Here is a 22,059-nt window from a genome sequence, read left to right as displayed (position 1 = left end):
TTATTACGTCGCATTTTTGGTTAGATGACATTTCAAATTCGGACAACTCGAATTCCGACATTTCAAACTCTTGAAAAATATGTATAACATTAAAGTTAAAACAGTAATATAAATTCAAAAAAAAAAAGCGTATGTAGATCTTATTAAAACCTACAAGCCAATTTTTTTTTTGCAAAAGCTTAAATATTTTTAACGATATTTTGAAATTACTAGAAACAACTATATTTTTTACTTTACGCAAGCCATATCTCATAAAATGTTTAAGGTTTTGCAAAACCAAAAAAATGGCTTGTAGATACTAATAGGAACCTACATATATATTTTTATACTTGACAAACATGCATTACTTTTTTAGTTGTGGCCCTTTCAATTTTTTAAAACAATTTGAATTGTCGCAATTTAAATTGTCCGAATTTGAATAGTCGTGCACCCCTCATTTTTTACACTCATCTTACAATGCAACAAAATATCAAGCGACTGGTTGCTAATATCAACGCGTTTCTATGCAGATTTAACGCATGATTGCACACCGGTGGCGCTACCGTTAAGCATGAATCAATCACATTTTGAAAATATTTCAGTGCTGTGTGAATTGACACAGCAACTACTAATTTGCTTCATCTGGGCGGGTTTAACATAAATCCTCTGTCTTGTTTTGTTACGACCAAATGGAAGCAAATATTTAATGTCGATAATTTAACACAGGTCATGCAACTGCTATAATAAAACACTTTCACTTTACAAGTAAAAATTTTCGATAAACTGAAGTTTTATTTTGTTGATTTTCTATACTGTTGAAAGCATCAATTAAAACTAATTTATATATACTAATCAATTTTGTGCTTAACAGGAAGGGAAGTTTTTAAGGTAATCAATTTTGATAAAGGATTACAGATCTGGAACTCTACCTGTATGTAAAGTATGTGCGTTTGTTGTTAATTTAATTAACTGTAATGTATTAAATGGCCTTAGTGTGAGTCATTTTGTTGTTGTTGACAAATTTGAACGAACTTAAAAAGAGCTATAATTAAACACTTACAAGATTGCTATGATTCTTTATGTTAAAAAGAGTTTAAATGACATGTATTTTTTTTTAAGTTAGAATTTTTAGCTGTGTATAATTTTATTGTTCTATATACTTAAAGAAAAAGGGATGTTTGTGTATTGAGAGGAGAATACCTTAAAATCAAATAGTGTTTATTGGAAAACATTTAAAACCACACGATATGAAAGATTAATTGCGAAATATTTGGCATGCAGTATGTGGTAGTTATATCTGTGTACTCTTTGTAAAGTACAAAAGAAAACTGTTCAATGATTTTTTTGTATTTAGGTTTTTTGTGTTTAAAATAAAATACATATGTATATATAAAATTTTAAATGATAATATCTATGTTTGCAGTATATTTTACTTATTTTCTAAGCCAAGCATTTAGTTTTATAATCTACTAAAAATTTTAATTGACACACACTTTTAAAAGCATAACCTTTATGTTTTGTGTCAACTGTTAACAATACGTTTGTTTCTGTAATTTAGTTTTCTGCCGTGAGAAAAGTTTATTTCTTTTTATTTTACGAGAACAATTGCAGCCTTAAAAAGATAGTTTTTATTAACGGCTCATAACGATGTTATACAATTTTGTACAAATTTTCGTAACTTTTTTCCTTAGACACAAAAGAGGTAACTAACAATTTTTTTTATAATTTCATTGGTAAGACACTAACATTTTTGATGTTATATTACAGCAACAAAACAAAACGTAAATATTTACGCTCAATAAAATAAATTAATCTTTAATTTATACGAGCAGCAGTTCTACGACATTTTTATCGCAGTTAAGTGACAAAAATATTTGCATTAAGACATTACCTAGGTAGTAAGTGTCAAACTAAATCTTTGTTATTTTTGTTATAGTAAAAAAATGTAATTACAAGATTTTTTTTATGCGCAGTAAAGTTAATATAATACATACAATTCCTTTTTTTTATCTGAAGATTTTTATTTTAAAACCTTTTTTTTTGCCTTTTGTTGTGTCTTGATGTCATAATGAAACTCCGAGCCTTAAGAGATTCTTGCTAAATTTTATCATGTATTTTACTTTACAAAGTTTTGACGTAAACAGCCTGTCGATAGTGAAGTTTAGTGAGCACATCTTGTTCCAACAAATAGTTAAAAACATAATCAAACTTATTTATGTATATTTAAATGCTTAGTAAACGACAGTTTTTTTTTCCAAAATGGTAAAATATAATCCCCATTTTTTTAATTTGTTTTTTGCGATTAGGTTTTGTAATGTTTGCTTAATACATAGCGATAAAACTATTTAACTTTTGTCAAGAATTATGTTTATAAACATGTCAAGTTACTTATCACTTGTCTTTTGTTATTTTTTCATCTCTTTTGTTGTATTTTTTCCATATTGCCGGCAAAAATTCCTCTCAAGTTTACTAACTAAGCGAGAAATACATTAAAAAACTCTTGAAAAGATTGATAACATTATTATTTAAAAATGTTAATAAGTTTTGAGGGTTTTAAATTTTAAGATAAGTGCAAAGAGCTTTTGAAAACAAAAGTGTATGTGTTTACTGTGTCAAAAATATTTACTTTATTTCAGCTTTTACTTTAACTTTAAACTTCTAAAGAAACGTTAGAGTTGTACTAACACAAGATTACAACTTTTAATAATTTAAAGTACTTGTTTCTGAAATAAAATTTATTTTTTTTATTTAAAAACATTTTATAAAGAAACACTATATACTTTTCAAGTAAAGTAAAAGAAAGTTATTTAATTGTTTACTTAGCTGTTGTATAAGTTTTTTAAATAAAGTTTATCTAAACAACTCATCATATTAAAGCTGTGAGTTTTTTATAATTCTGAAAATAAACTCCTTAGAAAAAATATCTAAGACATAAAAAAATGTTACATATATTTTTTTGCTACCACAATGAGACCAACACAATAGATTAAACGTTATGGTATCATCATTTATTTGTAAAGCTCTTAAGTAGACTGCTAGTTACATCTCGTCTTTTTTCAGCTTATAACAGTACTAAGTCGTAAGTAAATTTGAACTTTGACCAAATTTCACTCAACGTGCGTCATCGAATATCAGATGAAAACGTCTAAGCAGGACGTCCAATTGACAGGAAACCTTCCACATTGTCAGAAACCACCAGAAAGTCAGGACACCTTTGATTGGAACAATTTTGACGACTACTCGGTGGGCAGCAGCTCTCAGGGCTACTTCTCACCTGGGTACCAAGAAGGGGGAAACACCGGAAGCGAGATATGCTTTCACTCGAACAAGGGACAAGTTTCGAGTCAGGGGATGTCGAGCAGGTCAAGTCTTACTGTGATAAAAGGAAAGTTTCCTAAAAATGTTGACAACGCAAAACAAAGTAAAAGAGGTGAATATCTGTTATGTAAAAGTATTTCTTTTTTACTTTTTAGTTTTAGCACGTTTAAAAAAACTTTATTAAGGTCATTTTAAATTAAAATAGTAAATTATACCTATACTTATGTCCTTAAACTTACTAATTTTGTTTTTTAAATGGAGGTAATTAGTTTTTATGTACTAGTATTTTTTTAATGTGTTTAACAAGAATATTTTATTTTATTAGTCTTATATAAAAAAAAATTATGAGTTCAACTAAAGGACAGAACTTATTGAGATACGGGTCTAAAAGATAAAAAAAAACATTTAATTTCTTCAATTTAATTATTTTTCAAACCGAAACATTAGTTTACAGCTGCAATGAACCAACAAGTTTGATTGTTTTGAAAACTAAGTTACATCTAAACAAAAATAACGTTAAAATTATCGGCTAGTTGTCAAATAAGCGCGAAAGGACAGTTTTGCACGAAGAAAGTTTTGCAAGAACAAACTTTTGCGAGGGTTAAATATCAAATATTTAAACTTTGTTTTATTAGTTTCTATTTTTCATTTGTTTAATGTTTTAATATTTACTATCACCGTTACCTCTAACCCTTACCCTCGGTCGGTATTTTTACTTTCATTTTGATTTTTCAATTTTTTTGAGTTTTTGTTTTAATTTTTTTTTTTTATTGTATAAAATGCCTTTTTTTTTTGTTTTACCATCACTGCTACCCCTAACCCTTACTCTCGGTCGGTAACTTTATTTTATTTAAGTTTTCTGTTTTTTTACTAACTTTTATTTATTTATTTTTTTATCTATTTAATTTATTTAGTTTTTGTACTCTCGTGTATTAGTAACCCTCGTGAAAAAAATGTTTTTTCGTGAAAAAGTGTCTTCGTGGAGAAATATGTCCCTTAGTGCTAAAGTGTTCCTTTAAGCATATTTGACCCGTTCTTGAAATTATCAAAAACGATAAAAATAGATAAGTTTTACCTTTTCTTAGACCACAATATTTATTTTATTTATCTCATAGCACTTAAGTATACAGTAACAAACGTTAATTAAAAAAAAGCGTTCACAATATAAGATTTCAAAACTTTTATGAGCTGTTTTTTAGTCAGTCTTACAAAAATTAGTCCAGTCAAACGTATAGATAACTTGACCGATAGCCTTTGGTGGGTGTTTGATTTAAAAATGTTGGAGTTACAAGTAAAATGTGAAAAATATTAAAAAGAAAAAAAAATGCAGTAAATGCAAGTAGCTAATATCTCGCAACTACCGGAAGAAAGTGAGGTTTAAAACATTTAGATTATGCTGTTTTATAAAAGAGAACAGCAATTTGACTCGGCGGTTGACCTTATAGATGTAAAAAGGTGTGTGATTTAAAAATTTATTTCGGTAGTCAATTATCCTGAGTTTTGATTGAGTTAATAAAATAACGCACTTATCCTTATAGATAATTTAATATATTGTTGCTAAAATGTTAAATAGTATACAAAACTTTTTTACTTTTTATTTGAAAAAAAAACGTAGTCACAAAAAACCTGTTCAGTATGTCAAAATAATATATTCAATAAGTTAAGCTTATAAACTCGAATATGTTTCATCAAATACGAAAACATTTAGAAAAATATTAGTGTTTAAACTGCTGTTTTTATAATCTAACAGTAGAGTTTATAATGAAGTTATTATTAGGTCTTGGTACCAGAACTTGTATGGCTTGTGGTCACTTGATCCACGGTCCCTACATCAGCACCTCACAGGGGGTCGACTGGCATTCAAAATGTCTAAAGTGCACCGCATGTGGTTGCAACCTGGCTGATATGAGAACCTGCTTCATCAGGGACAACAAACTTTACTGCAAAAACGACTATTTTCAGTTTGTTTGTTTTCTGTAACATAATAGATTTAAAGCTTAGAAGAGTAAATTGCTAAAAATAATTAAACCTACAGTAGTTTAAAACACGCAACATAAATATGTCAATAAAATTATTTGAAAACTGCGAAGCATTATATCGAGTTAAAAGTTAAAGTAGTGTCTTTAAAACAAAATTTAACAAAATTTAAAAAAAAATTTCAAGTTATTTGTGTTAAATAAATTTTTAAAAGTTTTAAAGACAAATTAGATTTAATTTATTACAATCTATTTATTAACTTTGCCGTTATGCTTTTGACGCTATAGAAAAAGTTATCTTGATAAACTTAATTTGCTCCATTACAAGCAATTAAATTATTTTAGAAACGCAAGTGATACATTGTCGGTTAAAGTATGTTCAGCAAAACTTACGAACCTTTTAGTTTTGGCACTGTTAATTGAAAACACCTCTTCAATTTGTGCAGTTGATTCAATGATTTAAAAAACAAAAGTAAATTTTTCTATTTGTCAAGTTGATTTCGCTTGTTGACCTAATAAACTAACGGCTCGATTAACTCACATGTCAGGTAAATGAAGTAAAAACGGTAAAACTACATTGTGTGGTGCATGTTTTGGAATTTTTCAAAGTGTTTTGTTAAATAGCAAAAGTTTAGAGAAAGAAATCAAACTGCATTAAAACAAAACTAAACTAAATAGTGTTTTTCTTTTAAACTAAATTTTTAAAACAAATACTTTTAAAATTTTCATTTTTAAAAACTGAAAAACTCTAAAGTAAACGATAAACAATATTGTTTAGAAATATAGTTGTAGGATGTTTTATAATGATTGTTTTTAAGCTTATGTTAGTTAAATAAAATATTGTTTTAAAAATAGTCAATATGTGCTAAAACTTAACTTTAAAACATTTTTGTATTTGATTTATCTTTTTTTTATAAAACTTCAATTATGCTATTTTACTAATGATTTCAAAACTTCATACTTAAAATTCGCATAGACATAGAAATTACGCAAAGCAAAACTCTTAAATCAGTAGGTTATAACAGTTTTTAAATTATTATTAATTTTTCATGCTTATGCTTTAGTGCAATAATATATAATCAATTTAACATGCGATTCAAGAATTCACACTTTTAACTAATAATCTCACAAATATTCATCTTATCATTTTGCTAAATGAATTATTTATGCCTTTTGAGCTTTGGCAAGTCATTTATATTAAGTATTAAGAAAATAGTTTTTTCGTATTGATACATGCATTGTTTGCTTTTAATTATATTTTTATTGTAAAACTTATGAAGTATTAGAATAAAACGAATTGATTTGAATAATTAACAATTTATTTAATACAAGTGAGTAAATTGTACGTAATTATCAAAAAATAATTAATCAGTGTTTGAAAAAAAAAAAAAAATAAAAGTTTAAAATTCTTAAATTGTTAAGTTATCAAAAACTATCAACGCTAAGTGAAATTATAAAAAACAAACCAAATTGCCAGTTCTAAATATAAATTACTGAATCTTACAACAGTTGACAGTTTTTGAGTTAAACTAAACTTTTTGATTCAGTTTTTTTCAAAATTTTTAAGATAAAACCTATATTGTACAAAAATTGAATATTTTATGCTATTCGAACTGTTTTTATTTTTTATGCACGAAAATTCTATAATTATTTAAAATATAAGGAGTCCATATTTTACTGTTAAGTATGGTAAGGAAGTACAGTTTAATGAGTTTGATAAAAACTTAGAGTCAGCTTAACATAGTCGTAAAAACATATTTTATTAAAAAAAGTTCACAACTTTATATACAATTAAATAAAGCGTTAACCATTGTGTTACTCTACGAGTTTTAAACATACAAATGATAACAACTTCAAAATGTCCCAAAAGTCCCGATTCATATTTTTGAGCAATGACTTATGATATAGTGTGTTTTTTTTTTAATACTAACACTAAAAGCGTTTTTTCAATATAAAAGAAATTCGATACTTTTAACTGTGACAAAAAAGTTATAAAATAAAACTAGCGTTTAAAAACCTTATTTTTACTTCACTCGCACTTCTCTGCAAGCAAAGCTGTTGTGTGACAGAAAACAGTCTGTTTTGTTGTGTTACTCTGTTGGCAGTCTCATCAATATTTCAAAACTTAAAACAAGGGAAAATTTCTTAAATATTCTTTTCTAATTGCGATCTTATGATATATCACAAACTCCTCAACTTTGACTTTAAAAAGATCGATGTTTTTTCACTTCCGGAAACAAGTTTAATTAAACTTTTTCGTGCTCATAAATGCAATAAAAACTAAAACTTTAAGTTACGAATAAAACTTTTTTAGAAATTTTCAGTTTAATTTTAAATATTGCCTCTTATCTACAATTCAAACTCATGACTTTCTTATAAGTTTTCTTTTCAGCTATCTATTCTTAATAGGTTCCTTCACGCTCACCTATGCATGACATGTAAACGATGGTGTGATACAATTTTAACTGTTCAGTCAGCTAAATCCGCTATTGTGACGTAACAACAGAACAGGAATCTTGAGTGCGCTCAGTGGAATGTGTCGATCAATAATAAATACCGGTTGTTGCTAGGCAACCTCGCTGCAATTTGGGGAGGAGCAATTAAAAGGTTCCGATCTCACACACGAACCTGATGTCGGCCGACAAGCAACTTTCGACGTCAAATTGAGGCTTGTCTCCGTCTTAATTGCCCCTTGCCGACCTTTGAAAAACTTAGCGTAGTGTTTTGCTGCACACAGTTAAAGAGAAAAATATATATATAGAAAACTTATAAAACTGTTAATGTAAATAATTAACAAATTTTATAAAGAAATTGTACGATCAAATCACAATTTGTAGTGTTATAAAGCAACGTTGGTATGTATTAAGTTATCGCTTTATATCTCATCGTATGACGTCATAATCAATATCGACGACAACTCGTCAACACCAGCCATGAAGTAGAACGAGTCGAAAATGGATTTTTAGAAACTTTTTAATTGGTTCAAGTCGCTTAAAAATCTTCAAGAACCTATCATCTCACACAATTAGTTTGCGGAATGGTTTTTTAGTTAACTTGTGACTACTTGTGTTTTTAAGCTGCTGCTATAATATAGCTTACAATTGTCGTTGTTTGTATGATGCCAAGAGAACCCTTAATACAACTATGTTCGAGAATAAATTAGGTTTATTAATAATTAATGAAAACGGTTCGAGATTTCAAATATGTGATTAACTAGTTCAAGTTTTACTTGTTTACTAAGTACTTATGCAGTTTTACTTTTTCATTTTTCTTGTATTTTGTCTATTAACCAAATTAAATGCTGCTCTGAGCTATAAAGCTTATTTAGGAGCTTAAAAAAGTACGTTAGTGTTTTTAGTTATAGTTTTATAGGCTTAAACCAATCTAACTTGTTAACATTTTTATCATAATATAATTTCTTTAACGTTGACTAGATATAGAGTAAACAAAAAGTTAAGTGAACATTTCTCCTTCAGACTCGACTCAAGAAATAAAAAACATCTAATTAAGTTGAATTTTTTTGTAAAATAATACTTTTTAAAATAGTTAATAATATTAGCATGTATATTTACAAGTTTAAGAAAAGTAATATTTCTATTGTTATTAGCACTTTAAACAGACAATAATTGTCTTTTTATTTGCAACTCAGTAGGCAGCCATCGAAAATTCAAGTGACGCCACTCTGAAATGACGTCATTTCTGTTCTGTAAGTTCAAGTTTGCGACGTTTTTCGAAAAACTATTTTTGTTATGGCGTAATCAATACGTAAATATTTACATGTGAGGACAACTCGACAATTTGTAAGCCTTCTTGCATATTTTTTCTTAATTTTTAATATTTATTAGAGTTTTTTAATGAGAAATTTTTTAAAATTAAGTTCTCACCTGTTATTTATCAAAAATTTCTGATATTAGTTTGAATTAAGTATAAATAAAATTTGAGAACTTTTGAATAAAAATTTATTAGTTTAACAACAAAATTATAAGATTTCAACAAGTAATTAATTAAAAATGCTCTTTGAAAAACTACAGTTATATAATCATTATAACTGTTATAATAATTTTTAAAGCTGTTTTAGTACGTATATGTAATAACAAACTCAAGTAGTGCTCATAAAAAAACTGGAATCTGTATGTCATTTTTACACTTAAAATAAAAAAAGATAACACAAAAGTACATATTTCAAATTCAAACTGTTTACTGACAAAGTCTACTACTATATGTGTAAGTAAATATAAATAATGTTTAATACCGGTCAACTGTATGATGATCAAACACGTAAATTCTTTTTTACTAAAAACATCAAAACTGTAATCTACGTTTATTTTCACCAAAAATAAAAAGTCATTAAACAAATTAGTGCCGAATTTAGTAAAAATATTTTCGTCTTTGCGTTTCGTGAATTGTTAGTACAATGAGCTTTAAACATGATCTAATCAGTTTCAAAGATAAATTATAGGACTATAAAGTGCCAACCATATTAAAAAATTTCAGTTAAAATAATTACCGAATAAAATTGGTTACGTATGTGGATTTTTCTTGATAAATTCTTTAAAGTAAAATGAATATAAACAAAGGCAGAATTAATGTTAATACATAAACTTGATGATTTTTTTATAAAAATTATTAAGAAAATGTACATTAGTGTTTAAAATAAGTTTAAGTGAGGACCTAAATAAAAATTTTCTGTTAATTTTCTCAGATTCTAATACACAACGTTCTAAACTTAATTAGAATCGAATGATTTTTGTTGTTAAACTTATTTAAAAACTAAAATAAACAGGAAAAGCCGCGAAGTAACAGGATTGTAATAAAAACATAATATACAAGAAAAAGCGGTTTTTGTCTGCTTGTGTCGCGCCAGTCGACATATGTTATCAACTGCAAATAACTCTGCTTACTTATCACTGTTTCTACACATCGTACTTTCTCATTCAACCGAACTTTGAATTGTTTACATAAATAATATTTAAGCTATCGATAAACTTAACATAAAAAAAGATGCATGTCTCAAAATTAGAAATTTCGTTTCAAATTTGACACTTGACTTCAATTTACTGAGTTAAATGATCAACACATGACTGAGGAGTTCAGTTTTAATTCTAAAGGGTTTTATTTTTCAGTCCAGAACTAATGGAGTTTTGATTAATTATTAAATAAATTCCTTATAAAAAGCTTAAATATAAACTTCGTTATGACGTCATAATAGCTGTTGAGGTCAGCTGCCAAGTTGTAATGCCGTTCAAGTGACATAAGTATGATTGAAATCTTGCTTTCAATCCGGACTGCGGCACTTTAATTTTTAAATACAAACATGTAGGCAGACACAACGAAATGGTTAAAGTGACAAAACGTCACGGGCACAGTAAAAATGTCGCCATTTGATGCAGCAAGGAAGTTCTACGGGAGCTCATTTTCAGGAAGCTTTAAGCAGCGCGTAATAGCGTATTGTCGCGATATACTTAAATATTCAAGCAGACTTGTTTCGTGTACATAAGTTCAACCGGGTTTATTTTTCTCAATGTTCAGAAAAATAAAGTTCGGACAATCTTAGCGTAGAACTAATTAGCTATTAATAATACATAAAGCAGTAACAAACGAATAAAACTAAACTTAAACATAAAAAAGTTTCAAAAAAATTGTTTATAGAGCGCTAAGAGTATAACATCTATTAAAAGCTGTGTTTTTCAAGAAGTTTTTAAAACAATATCCAAAGTAAAGTATTTGAAGCTAAATAGTTTTAAAGCCAATAAAAAAAACTATTAAGCCATTCAAAAACTATAACTATAAAGTTGATTAAGATGTAATAAAAAAAGATAATTAGAAATACACTAAGTTGAATTTATTAAACCTTATCATAAAACGTTTTAAATATCAAATAAATATTTCCTTCTTGAGCCTAGCAAGCAGTAATCAAAGTATCAACTTACAAATTGTTTTAGTTTTATACGTTTTATTTGAAAGTTAAAAATTTTTTTTGTTGCAAGTATAACTGTTTTATATAAAGTTTCTTATAAAACGTTTTGAAACTGATCAACAGCAAGTTATATATACACTAATGACTTAAAAAATAAATTATTTATTTCAGCTTGTTTGCGCCAAAATGCGCAAAGTGCAAACTTGGACTGGTCAAAGGGGATTCGATGATGTCTGTAAGAGATAAAAAGTACCACGTTCAGTGTTTTAGGTTAGTGATAACTGTTAAAATAATTTTTGATATTGCATTATATATCTTACCATTATTTTATGTAAGTGAGCATTATAACAATACTTGTTTTAAATTTAGAAATATTTAGAAATAAAATGATTTAAGTAAATTAGAGGTGATAAAAACATTAATTTACATTTTAACAACATATACAATCTATCATTTAAACTTAATATTGAGTAAATAAAGTTAGTTTGAAAGATACTTGCTAAAATATCTATCACCATGTTATTTAAAAACGAATTGTTTGTATGTAGAGTATTTGTATCATGTTATAATCACACTTATACAGTTCAGCACTGATGACTTGAAGTTGTCAATACAATTTTTTAATATCAAACAGATGTTACGCTTGTCACAATCAATTGATACCAGGAGATTCATTCGTGTGTAACGAAGATGGAAGCATCTACTGCATAAAAGATTACGAAAGAATTTTCAACAATTCAACAGATGACAACAGTATTATTGGTAAGTCATTTTGTTCTTTTAACAAATCTAGTTTTAATTGATATATTTAAGAATTCTCCTGATGCAGTTTTACTTTTTTTTATTTAGACAAACAAATTTCAAAACTGTAAACGTAGGCTAAAAAATTGTTTAAGCAGCTTAAACACAGTTGTGTTATATCTTTAATTCTATAAACGTAAATTGTTTTATTTCTTTAGTTAAACTTTTAATCATACTTGAGTATTTGAAGTTAATTTCAGTTGTTTATCAAGTACTTAAATCAAAATAAAATCGAATTAACTTATACTCACTTAAAGATATCAAATATAATCTAGTTCTGCTAAAACAAAATATTTTTTTTACAATTAAGGAACATAATAATTTGATACCGTATTTAAAAAGCAGTTTATTGTAACCTCGTAACTTAAGTTGATGCACAAAACCAAGCTACTGAAAAGATTTAATAGTTTGTAGATACTGAAATCTACACAAACACTTTAAGTTCTAAAGTGATGCCGCATCCAATTTGGTACCAGAAAATATCTTTTTAACCACTGACTGGCCTCTAATGCATGAGGTTCTAAACAAGTTCAAACATAAATCACTCATGCATAAAAATCTGCACTACCGCCAGCTACCGTGCGATAATTGGATAATCCGTGTAACTTAACCTCAGATAACTTCACCTTCGCACTTCGTAATCAGATTTTATGCAACAAAAGCCAATATTTTTTGAAATTTTGTTATAAAACTCTTTTGATAGTGAAAGCGCTTTAATGTTAAAAAGTGTTGGCTCTTTTATGTTTTGGTTGCTGTTGTTTGTGTTAATTTTCAGTTTTAGTTCGCGCCCATGCATTATTAAATTTTAGCTGTATTTTATATTAAACTTTTCTTTGCCGAGAAAAATTGTCGGCAGTCTTGTTAATCATGGAGTTTGCAAAAAAAAAAACAGTAAATAAATAAAATTAATTAATTTCAGACAAAATAGTTTAAAAATTTCAAAGACTTGACCTCAGAGTTTGTTTTAAAAACCTGTACAAGTTATATTTTACTTAAAACCTATAAAGATGCAAACTATATTTTTTTACTTGTTTCTTTAGTTGATTTGAAAAACAAAACAAACACATAAAGGTTTTTTTTTATTTATAATTTTATTTACTTGAAGAATAGTACATAGACTAAAATATTCTTAATGTTTTACAATCCAGCTAGAAGTTGAAAGCTCAACTTATGTAAAACTATAGATTAAAAACAAAAGATCACAAGTTTATTAAATACCTGAAATAAATGGACTCGCTTTAATGCAATGAACATTAATTTGAACAAATAAAAGCTGTTCCCACCTGACAGCTTATCTTTAAATATTCATGACGAGAAAAAAAAAGTTTTATGAAGTGAATCCACTTGTCAAAGTTTGAAGTCATCTTAAGTACGACAGTTAAATTTTTCTTTTCAACCCGCAATTGAAGTATTAAAACAAAGAAAAGTCAAGTTGCAGCTCATAAAGTCACCTACTAAGGCTGAAGATTAGCAGAAAATTTGTTTTGAGTGATAAACGCTGCAACTTATATAATTGGCCTTATCGGGATTTTACATCAATTTTAACGTACCTATCAGACGGTTAATTTTTTAGCTATTAGCTTGAAAAAATACCAAAACTTTATGACCGTTTTGTTTCAAAATACAGTTTTTTAAAAATTTTATTGAATTCTATTACAAAAATTATAACATTGATATTAAAAAAAAAACTTATCATTGTTATAATTTTATGTTAAAAAGGCTATACAAGTAATCGACTTGATTTTGATGACAGCCAAAACATGCTTTTACCGACATACGCTATCTTGACGTAATAAAAAAGAAAAAGATCTAATAAACTTTTATGAATATGGTTTTTTTTAAATTAGCTATATTGATAATAACTATCGACATCGATGAATCAATATACAATTGAAATATTTTTCCACAGCTTTTAAACGCCAGTCTAATAATTATTATTCTTTATGATTTTTAAATTGTTTTATTTTTAACTTAGAAAATCAAATTTTTAATTGACCTAAAAACATGAAAGTTATAAGTTATAACAAATTGTAGTTTTTGTATTGTTTTCAAGTCTTCTAAGTTTAAATTATAAAACTTTTGCAGATGCTTACACGGGCCAAATAATGCCAGGACAGAACATCAACTCAGATCACTCAGTTTGCATTAACAGGGGAGGACACATCGGCAAGGAATCAGGACACTCAGCAAGATCGAACAAGAACAAGGGGAAGACGACGAGACAGAGGACGGTTCTGAACGAGAAGCAGCTGACGGTGCTGCACACCTTCTACGAGAACAACTGCAGACCCGACGCCATCATGAAGGAGCAGCTGACCACGATGACGGGACTTCCTCAAAGAGTCATCAGGGTGTGGTTCCAGAACAAGCGGTGCAAGGACAAGAAGATCACTATGAGGCAGCAGCAGGAGCAGAAGATGAGGAACGGCGAAGGAGGAGGGCAGCAAAATTGTGGGCAGCAAAAGCAGCAGGTTGGTTTGATGATTATTTGAAAACAAAGTTGTTAGGAATGTTTCATATACTTAAAACTGTAAAGTTTTATAGATATAAATAATATCATTTCCTGCTAAAACATATTTAACAGCTAGCTTAGTTTAATTTATTTAAGAAAAAATATATCTTTTTTAAAATTAATAGGAAAAAATAACAGCATTAATCTTATTATTAAACGTTATCATGAAATTTTCTTCAAATTACTTAACCTTTTTTTTAAATACTTTAAAGTAGTTCATTAAATGTGTATTTCGGCATTTTCTTATATTCTAACGACAGGAATGTTAAAAATTTTCTGCTTTACCTGGAAACCTAAATAATGTCATATATTTTTTTTACTTTAGTATATGACACATATTTATATTAAATGTTCAATAATAAATAAAATTCCTTTTAAAACGATCTTGAACACATCTTTAACCTACGACAGTTGTTTATGTAATAATAAGAAATATTACGAATGTTTTTACTAATCAAGCAGATGTTTGTTATTTTTAATCGGATCTACATTTTTTCTATGTAAATGGTTTTTAATTTTAATACTAACGAATGTTTTAGGACCTCATTGTCAAAATTTAGAAAAACAATATTTATTCGTTTAAAAATGTTGTATTAAACTTTAAATAACGACAGCTAACACTAAGTAATTGAAAATTGTTTGCTTCAAAACAAAAAAATCTCTGTTTTGTTATAATAAACTGCGCAGATTATTATGTACACAAAGATAATAATATATTTGCTCATTTCAACATGCTTTGAATAAATATACTAATTTAACCATAAAACTTTTATTTAGGAAACTATACTTCAAACTTTAAGTTCGAGTTGTACACTTGTTTTACACTACACATAATATAAAGCTGTCGTGCGCTAGTAAATGTTTATTGAAATATTAAAAGTCAGTCAAAACATATGCAATGTGACAAATTTTACACAACTTGATGCCGACCCCTGGCCTTGACAATACTTTTGCATGTTAGCGATACATTTCAAGCAATCTGCAAGCCACAGATTTATTCTCAACACCTGAGTCTTATGACGTCATAACCAAATGTATTTCACAGAGATGCACTGTTTAAGGTGGCTTTCTTTATGACACTTTTATCTTAAAATTACTGACTATCTATGATCTAATGATATTTGTGCTTAATAAACATTCTATATTAATAAGTGAAGTAGATTATAAACAGAAAAACTAAATATTAGGCATAAAAAAATAATTAAACTGAATGCACTAAAAGTATTGTCAGTTGAGTAAATAAGCTTAAGGATTAAAAAAAAAAACAGTTTTAAACTAACTTGTGTAACTTTTAAATGTATATAAAACCTTTTATTGAACCGCAATAAATAAAACGCTTTAAATGATTGGTTTTAATATCTTGTAACGAAATAACATTCTGATTACCGAGTCAAACACCGATCGGATACAGTTTATGGTTCCTGGTTAGTATATAAATAAATTAGGTTTTAAAGTAACTTATTATTATAAAAATGTATTTTTTATTTATTTAAACTTTGAACAAATATGTAAAGTTATTTTTTACGTTTACATATTTGTTTAATCTTACCGTTTAGTATTAGGTAACGTATTAATAAGTTGTTGTATAATCGGCTTTGTTAGTACTTTTCTTATAGTTTTAAAAAAAGACAACTTTAGCTTTAAAGTATAGTATTAGCTTACAAAACGACAAAAAACGCTCAAAAGATTTGGTCCTAGGACCTGGTGCACGAAGAATTTCAGTTATCGAGTCGAAAGCTTGTTTTAATTAAAAAAGTTTCAGTTTATCAATTTAAAATGTGTAAATACAACTTTGTTCTAAAAAGACAACTCGTAAAGTACACAAACTAAAACACCAATCATCGCTTTATAAATCACACACATTAAATCCTTTTAAAACTCATAGATCAAATTTTCTGTACTTTAAATTAAATTGAAGTTCTGAACAATATTTCGTTGGTATTTAAATTTAATTGTGAAAAGTTTATAACGTAGACAAAAAAAATAATACTATTCAAATTTTTCTAGATAATAGTTAGTATTTAAACATCATAAAAATAGTGATTAATGACGTTATTATGATAAATGGCATTAATTTTCGTTACCACGACGATGGTTATCTTTAACACGCTCCTCAGGGAAGTTGTTGCTATGGAAGCGTTGTGACACAAAAATAATTATTCGCCCATCATGTTGGTTTTTATATCGGTGGAAAAAAAATCAATTCTTTTTGCTAAATTTAAAAAAAAAATGTCTTCCAAAGTTCTGCGTTTGCTTAAAATATCAATGTTTATCACAGGCAGATTTATTTTAGATAAAAAATTCCTACATAAGTAATATTAAAAATAGGCGGTAGATATAAAATAGAACAACTAAAAGACAGTTCTTAAACTAAAGACAACATAGTTTTATTAAGAATAGGAAAAAAAAAAAACTTAAAGAGTTTAAAAGAAATCAAAAAAAATTGAACAAAAAGTTTCTTCAGTTAAAAATGTTCTTAAAGTTTAGTTGAGATTTTAACTTAAATTACTTCTGCCTATATTTTTTGCATCTAAATTTATATCATTAACAAAAATAAAAACTATGTGCTTTAGAATAGTTTATATTTTAAAGAGAAAACAAACCTACGGAAGTAGTTCATTTATATTTAATTGACTCGTATTAAGAAAAATATTGCTGAAAGTATACATTCTGTTACGTCACAAAGGTTAAATAACCGAGACTGCTCTTATTGTTTGTCGGCGTTGCAGGTTGAGTAAGGTTGGCGATTGAACCTTCTTAAATATTCATGATGACATCGATTACTGTGGAACATCTGAGATTCTGAGTTTCTAATTGGATTAGTGACAAGCCACGCTTGACCTATTCGCCTCTATGCACCTTTCTTGCAAGTGTTTTCAAATAGAAAGAGGCATCTTATCAATTATTAACTTCAACTCATCACATGCAATCTGCCAATTCGGTTTACTTTGAAAAAAAAGTATTTGATAAATAGAGTGTGTTGTGCATCTTTAACTGAAGTAGCTTGTCAGCAAAAAATCCTATCTCTTTAGTTTTGATAGAAACCGTTTTCCATAAGTTTGATTTTAACTATGTGTGATTAGAAAAATCAGTAATATCTCGTTAATGAAAACTTTATTTAATTTTCTTAAACTTTTGTTTTTTCGATATAGAGTTTATACTTAAAAGGAAATACTTAATAAAGTATTAATTGAGTTGTTTTCTGTAATAAAAGTGTTTTACCTTTTCTAGCTATTGAAACTTTACAGTTCAAAAACCAATTAATTTTTATTATATTTTTCTTGCATTTGCATGAGCGAGTGAATGTGATTAATTTACTAAATTAACATAATCGAAGACGCATAAAAAATTCAACGCATCACACAACAGAAAGTAGCTTCAGCAAGCTTTTAGGTTTTTACAATGGTACAACAAATATTAAATTTTTAAATGAAAAAAAAAACATTTTTTTTCACTAATAATTCCCTGTTGTAGATTATGGCGTAGTTTGTTGTATTTTTCTAATGATACTTACGCTTATCAGTATAAATGTACCAACTACTAAAGGTAAAATTATTATAAAGGTTGAACCTTTTTCAAGTTTTTTATAATCAAGTGTTTTAGGAATTCACATTTTTTTATAAAACAAATTTAGGTGATTAGTTTTAATAACACTGCTCTGATTGTAAACCTTATTTATTAATGTTTATTTAATTTATAATAAAAGTGTGATAATAAAGCACAAAAACGAAAATTCTAAAAATATTTGGTCTAAGTATCCAATGTATAAAAACACTTTTCATTCACCGAGCCGTACACCACTATTATACAGTATAACTATTTTCTAAATAATTTGTAGTAGAAATAAATTGTTGATTTATTAAATTGAAAAGAATAATTTAATAAAAAAACTTTATAGTTTTTTCAAGGTAGTGTATAACTAAATTTTATAGAAAAACCTGTCTAAAATCGATTAAAAAAACTACAATCTATTAATAAAAAGCGCTTTGTAATAAACAAAAGCGTTGAGGCTGGTTGTGTGTGAGATCAGTTTTTGAGCCTCAAATTCACGTTACACAATATAAAATCCGAATTATTTCAATACAGTGACATCATAACCACAAGTAGATTATTACGTAACATACTAGTTTGTAGCATGTCTCTGTAAATCAATAACTAAGTGTTTATCAACGCGAAGAAAATAACTGGTATCGATTGCGCAGTCGATTGAACCAATTTAAAGTTGTATGAGTTTTGATCAGCCTTAAGGTTGGTTTTTAATACTTAAAAGCGGAGAGAGTCATTATTTGAAAAATTAATGTAATACGAAAAACAGTAGTATAAGTTATGTATATATGAAAACTATTAAACAAACCTTCTTAAAGTTTCTTTAATTATTTTTAGAAAGAAGCGTACAACTCAAACGACGAACCTAACACTAGAAACCAAAATGTTAACGATCCAGGACAATCTACTAACCAGTCCACGGACATCAACATTGACCAATCAAGTTACCAGCATCGACAGCAACCGGCTTGGAAGGCACTGAGTGATTTTGCATTGCAGAGCGAAATTGAAAAACCCCCGTTTCAGCAACTGGTAAGTATTTCTTATGAAGTATTTTCTAACATAAAAGTACTTAAAATAATTTAAGTAACTAAAAACGTTAGCGTTATTTCTTCAACATTATAACTGGCTGTTTAAGTAAATGTAACTAAATTTTTTGTTATACACTCGTATTATATGGTTAAATTTACATTTCATTTTAAAAAATGAACTGCTTGAAGTAGTTTAAAACGTCTTAGTTTTTGTTTATCTTGTGTTCAACTGTCTATTTACCTTTTGAAAAATTGTTCTGTTTAATGAGAACTTTTTAACAATGTAGTTTTAATTTTTATGTCATCACTGTTACTTATTAAAAAATTATTATTCTTAATCATCTTATTCATTATTCTTTCAGGTGAGCAACTTCTCTGATCAGACTCCCTCTTCAATGTCTGATTGTTCGGAGGTTTGCAGCATCCCCTCCGTATCCTCCCACAGCTACGATCTCTCCACAATCTCCTGCACCACTCCTCTCCAAAACAATTCCTCCCAAACTATTTGCAGCTAATTGTGACGTCATAATATGAAAGAAAAGCGGTGCTGGCACTGCATTTTTTGTTTGTTTTGAACACATTTCGGGTTAAGTTCATGTTTTTTTTTTTGCTTTATTTGCTAGTTCCGACTTAAATATATTAGGTCGCTCTTTTTATAATAGTTTAATTTATTAACTGGAGTAAAAGTAGAGCTTGATTGAATTAAAAAGAAGAATAAATAGTTTAACTCATTATGTTCGTTTACTGTAAAACTTTTTTAACAATAAAACTTAAAACAAAAAACTAATTAAGCAAAATATTATAAAGCTGCTTGACCATAAGTTGAATTTTAGTTTTTTAACTATTTTTTGTTCTTTTTTTCAAAATTGTTAAAAATCTATCTTAATTGACGCTTGTTCATGTTAATTTGTGCTTGAATTTTAGAAAATTTATTTCAAGTTCTATTTGCTTAAGTTTCGAAGTTTAAAAATATATATTTTAATAGATTTTCATGCTAGATTTTTAAAATAATGTAATCAAAATCTTTACTGAACACAATACGTAAACATTGTTGTAAAAAAGAAAAATATCGTAGTTTTTGATAGATTTTAACTGTCATCTAGTGTATAAACATTTATTTTGATTGTTTATACTATAATATTTTATTAAAACTTTCAATTCATATGTGTTGTGATTATTAATAATAAAATGCAGTAAACGTAGACAACTTATAGCAAAATGACTCATCCTGTTTTTTAATTCGTTGTAAACGTTTTAAAATTCATCGTAAAAATGTCTATGATTTTTTTGTTTATTTTTAGTAATTGTTAATACCTGGTTCAGTTTAAAGTTAGATAAAATTTTAGTTGATAAATTTTAAAACAAAATATTTTAAAGCCTTATTCAATAAAAATTAAACTTTATGTGGTGACAACAAACCTTGTTGCTTCATTACAACTTATCTGTTTCAGTATTTTTACATATAAAGTTTTGTACGTAGTAAAAAACATTAAAATAAATATAATTAAATTCATTGTGTCACAAATAAGTTAAATTACAATACGAATCAAATCAAAGCAATATTCTGAATTTAGTATATCTATGTTGTTTATTTTTAATTTTTAGTTTTACTCTACTGTGTAATAAACTTTTATAGAGAATTACCACTAGAAAAAAAACTAGTAAATGTATTTTTTATCTAAATAAAGGTTTCCAAAACTCGTTTACATTATCTCCAACTAAGCAGAAGCTTGAAAATAATCGCGCCCTTATTTAGATACCGCCACTTTACTAGGTAACTACTCAGTTAGTTTTTGTTCACCTTACTGGTTAAAATCACTCACTTTGAGAGACTGTTATTTAATTACTAATAGATTTTAAACATAATTACAACGAAATTAATCACTTTTCTATCATTTATTAACTCTTAAAAATGGCTATAATTGAAAAAAAAAATAAAAAAATGCCTTTTTTTTTTAACATAAAACAATTTTAGCCAAAACTAAAACACTTGTACACTAATACACTTCCGTCAGTTATTTCAGACATAGTTTAAAGTTCATTGTTTACTCGAAATTCTAGAAGTTAAACTTCAGACTTAGAACTGAGATTACAAAGGGTGCCAATTTTAATCATTGTAATGGTTTTTTTCGTCAAGAGTAATCAGATGATATATTATTGAAAAAAGACCTTCATCTAGCACACAGGTGCATTGTTGGGCAACATAATTAATGACATCAGAATAATGATAACATGTGATATCTCTTGAGCGAAAGTTATAATAATTTCTATTTTTACATTAGATTTTGAATGTGATATAAACGAGTATATCGCTCAGTTTCGACTCTGCAGCTGGCTTTTCTAAATTAGGATTAACTGAAAAATAGTTTGAGTTAAAAGTAACTAATCAATAGCCTGCACTGTTTTCAAATAAAGTTTTACTTAGCAGACAACCATAAAATAAATTTTAATTAAAAGATGATTTAGGACGGCAAAAACTTTATTAAGTTATTATGTATCAACCAAAATTTTCATTCACTTAAATTACACACATTGGTATTTAGTTAAAAGTAAATCGTAATAGAGCTTGTATTTAAAGTTTTGAAATATATAAGGACTTTCATATTTATACTTTTATTATAATATTTGATAGTACACACATATAATCTATTGACTTCAAAATGTTTTGAGTAAAACTGTTTTAATATTGTGAACAAGTTTAAATTTTTTCATTGAAGATACATGTATTAAACTTATATAAAAAAAGATTAAAGCTGTAAAAAGTGTTTAAAACTTAGACTTTAGGTAGCCTTCAGTACCAATTTACAAAACCTTTAAAAAACTATGTGTAAATATGAGCAATGGGGATATAAAACATAACTTAATCGATAAAGTTAGTCTTGTTTTTTGTTCTTAAATATTTTAGACCACTTTTTTCTATCGTTTTTTTAGTCATACTTAATTTATTTGTTATCTCTTGTACTGATCTTTATAATAAAA

The 22,059-nt window shown here is 27.2% G+C and overlaps 1 protein-coding gene across 1 annotated transcript; it reads left to right on the top strand.

Annotated features, from left to right (window-relative positions):
• The first annotated feature begins 3,114 nt into the window (after window positions 1–3,114).
• On the top strand, window positions 3,115–19,595 carry LOC145836813 (insulin gene enhancer protein isl-1-like). The gene is made up of 7 exons (XM_082944586.1): window positions 3,115–3,409; window positions 5,075–5,258; window positions 11,362–11,460; window positions 11,825–11,952; window positions 14,077–14,462; window positions 18,887–19,081; window positions 19,443–19,595. The coding sequence occupies exons 1-7, from the start codon at window positions 3,115–3,117 to the stop codon at window positions 19,593–19,595; spliced, it is 1,440 nt and encodes a 479-aa protein (XP_082800712.1).
• Window positions 19,596–22,059: the final 2,464 nt, after the last annotated feature.

Source organism: Thalia democratica, chromosome 5 (genome assembly GCF_965202585.1).
Source record: "Thalia democratica chromosome 5, ktThaDemo2.hap1.1, whole genome shotgun sequence".
Lineage (NCBI taxonomy): Eukaryota > Metazoa > Chordata > Thaliacea > Salpida > Salpidae > Thalia > Thalia democratica.
The sequence above is the reverse complement of the archived record's forward strand: the minus strand, read 5'-3'. Positions and strand labels throughout refer to the sequence as shown.

Excerpts from the sequence above, each read along its gene's own strand:
- LOC145836813 (XM_082944586.1), top strand. The coding sequence starts at position 3,115 with ATGAAAACGTCTAAGCAGGACGTCCAATTGACAGGAAACCTTCCACAT. Across the intron at positions 5,259-11,361 it reads TGCAAAAACGACTATTTTCA|CTTGTTTGCGCCAAAATGCG; the intron begins GTTTGTTTGTTT and ends TATTTATTTCAG. Across the intron at positions 14,463-18,886 it reads GTGGGCAGCAAAAGCAGCAG|AAAGAAGCGTACAACTCAAA; the intron begins GTTGGTTTGATG and ends AATTATTTTTAG.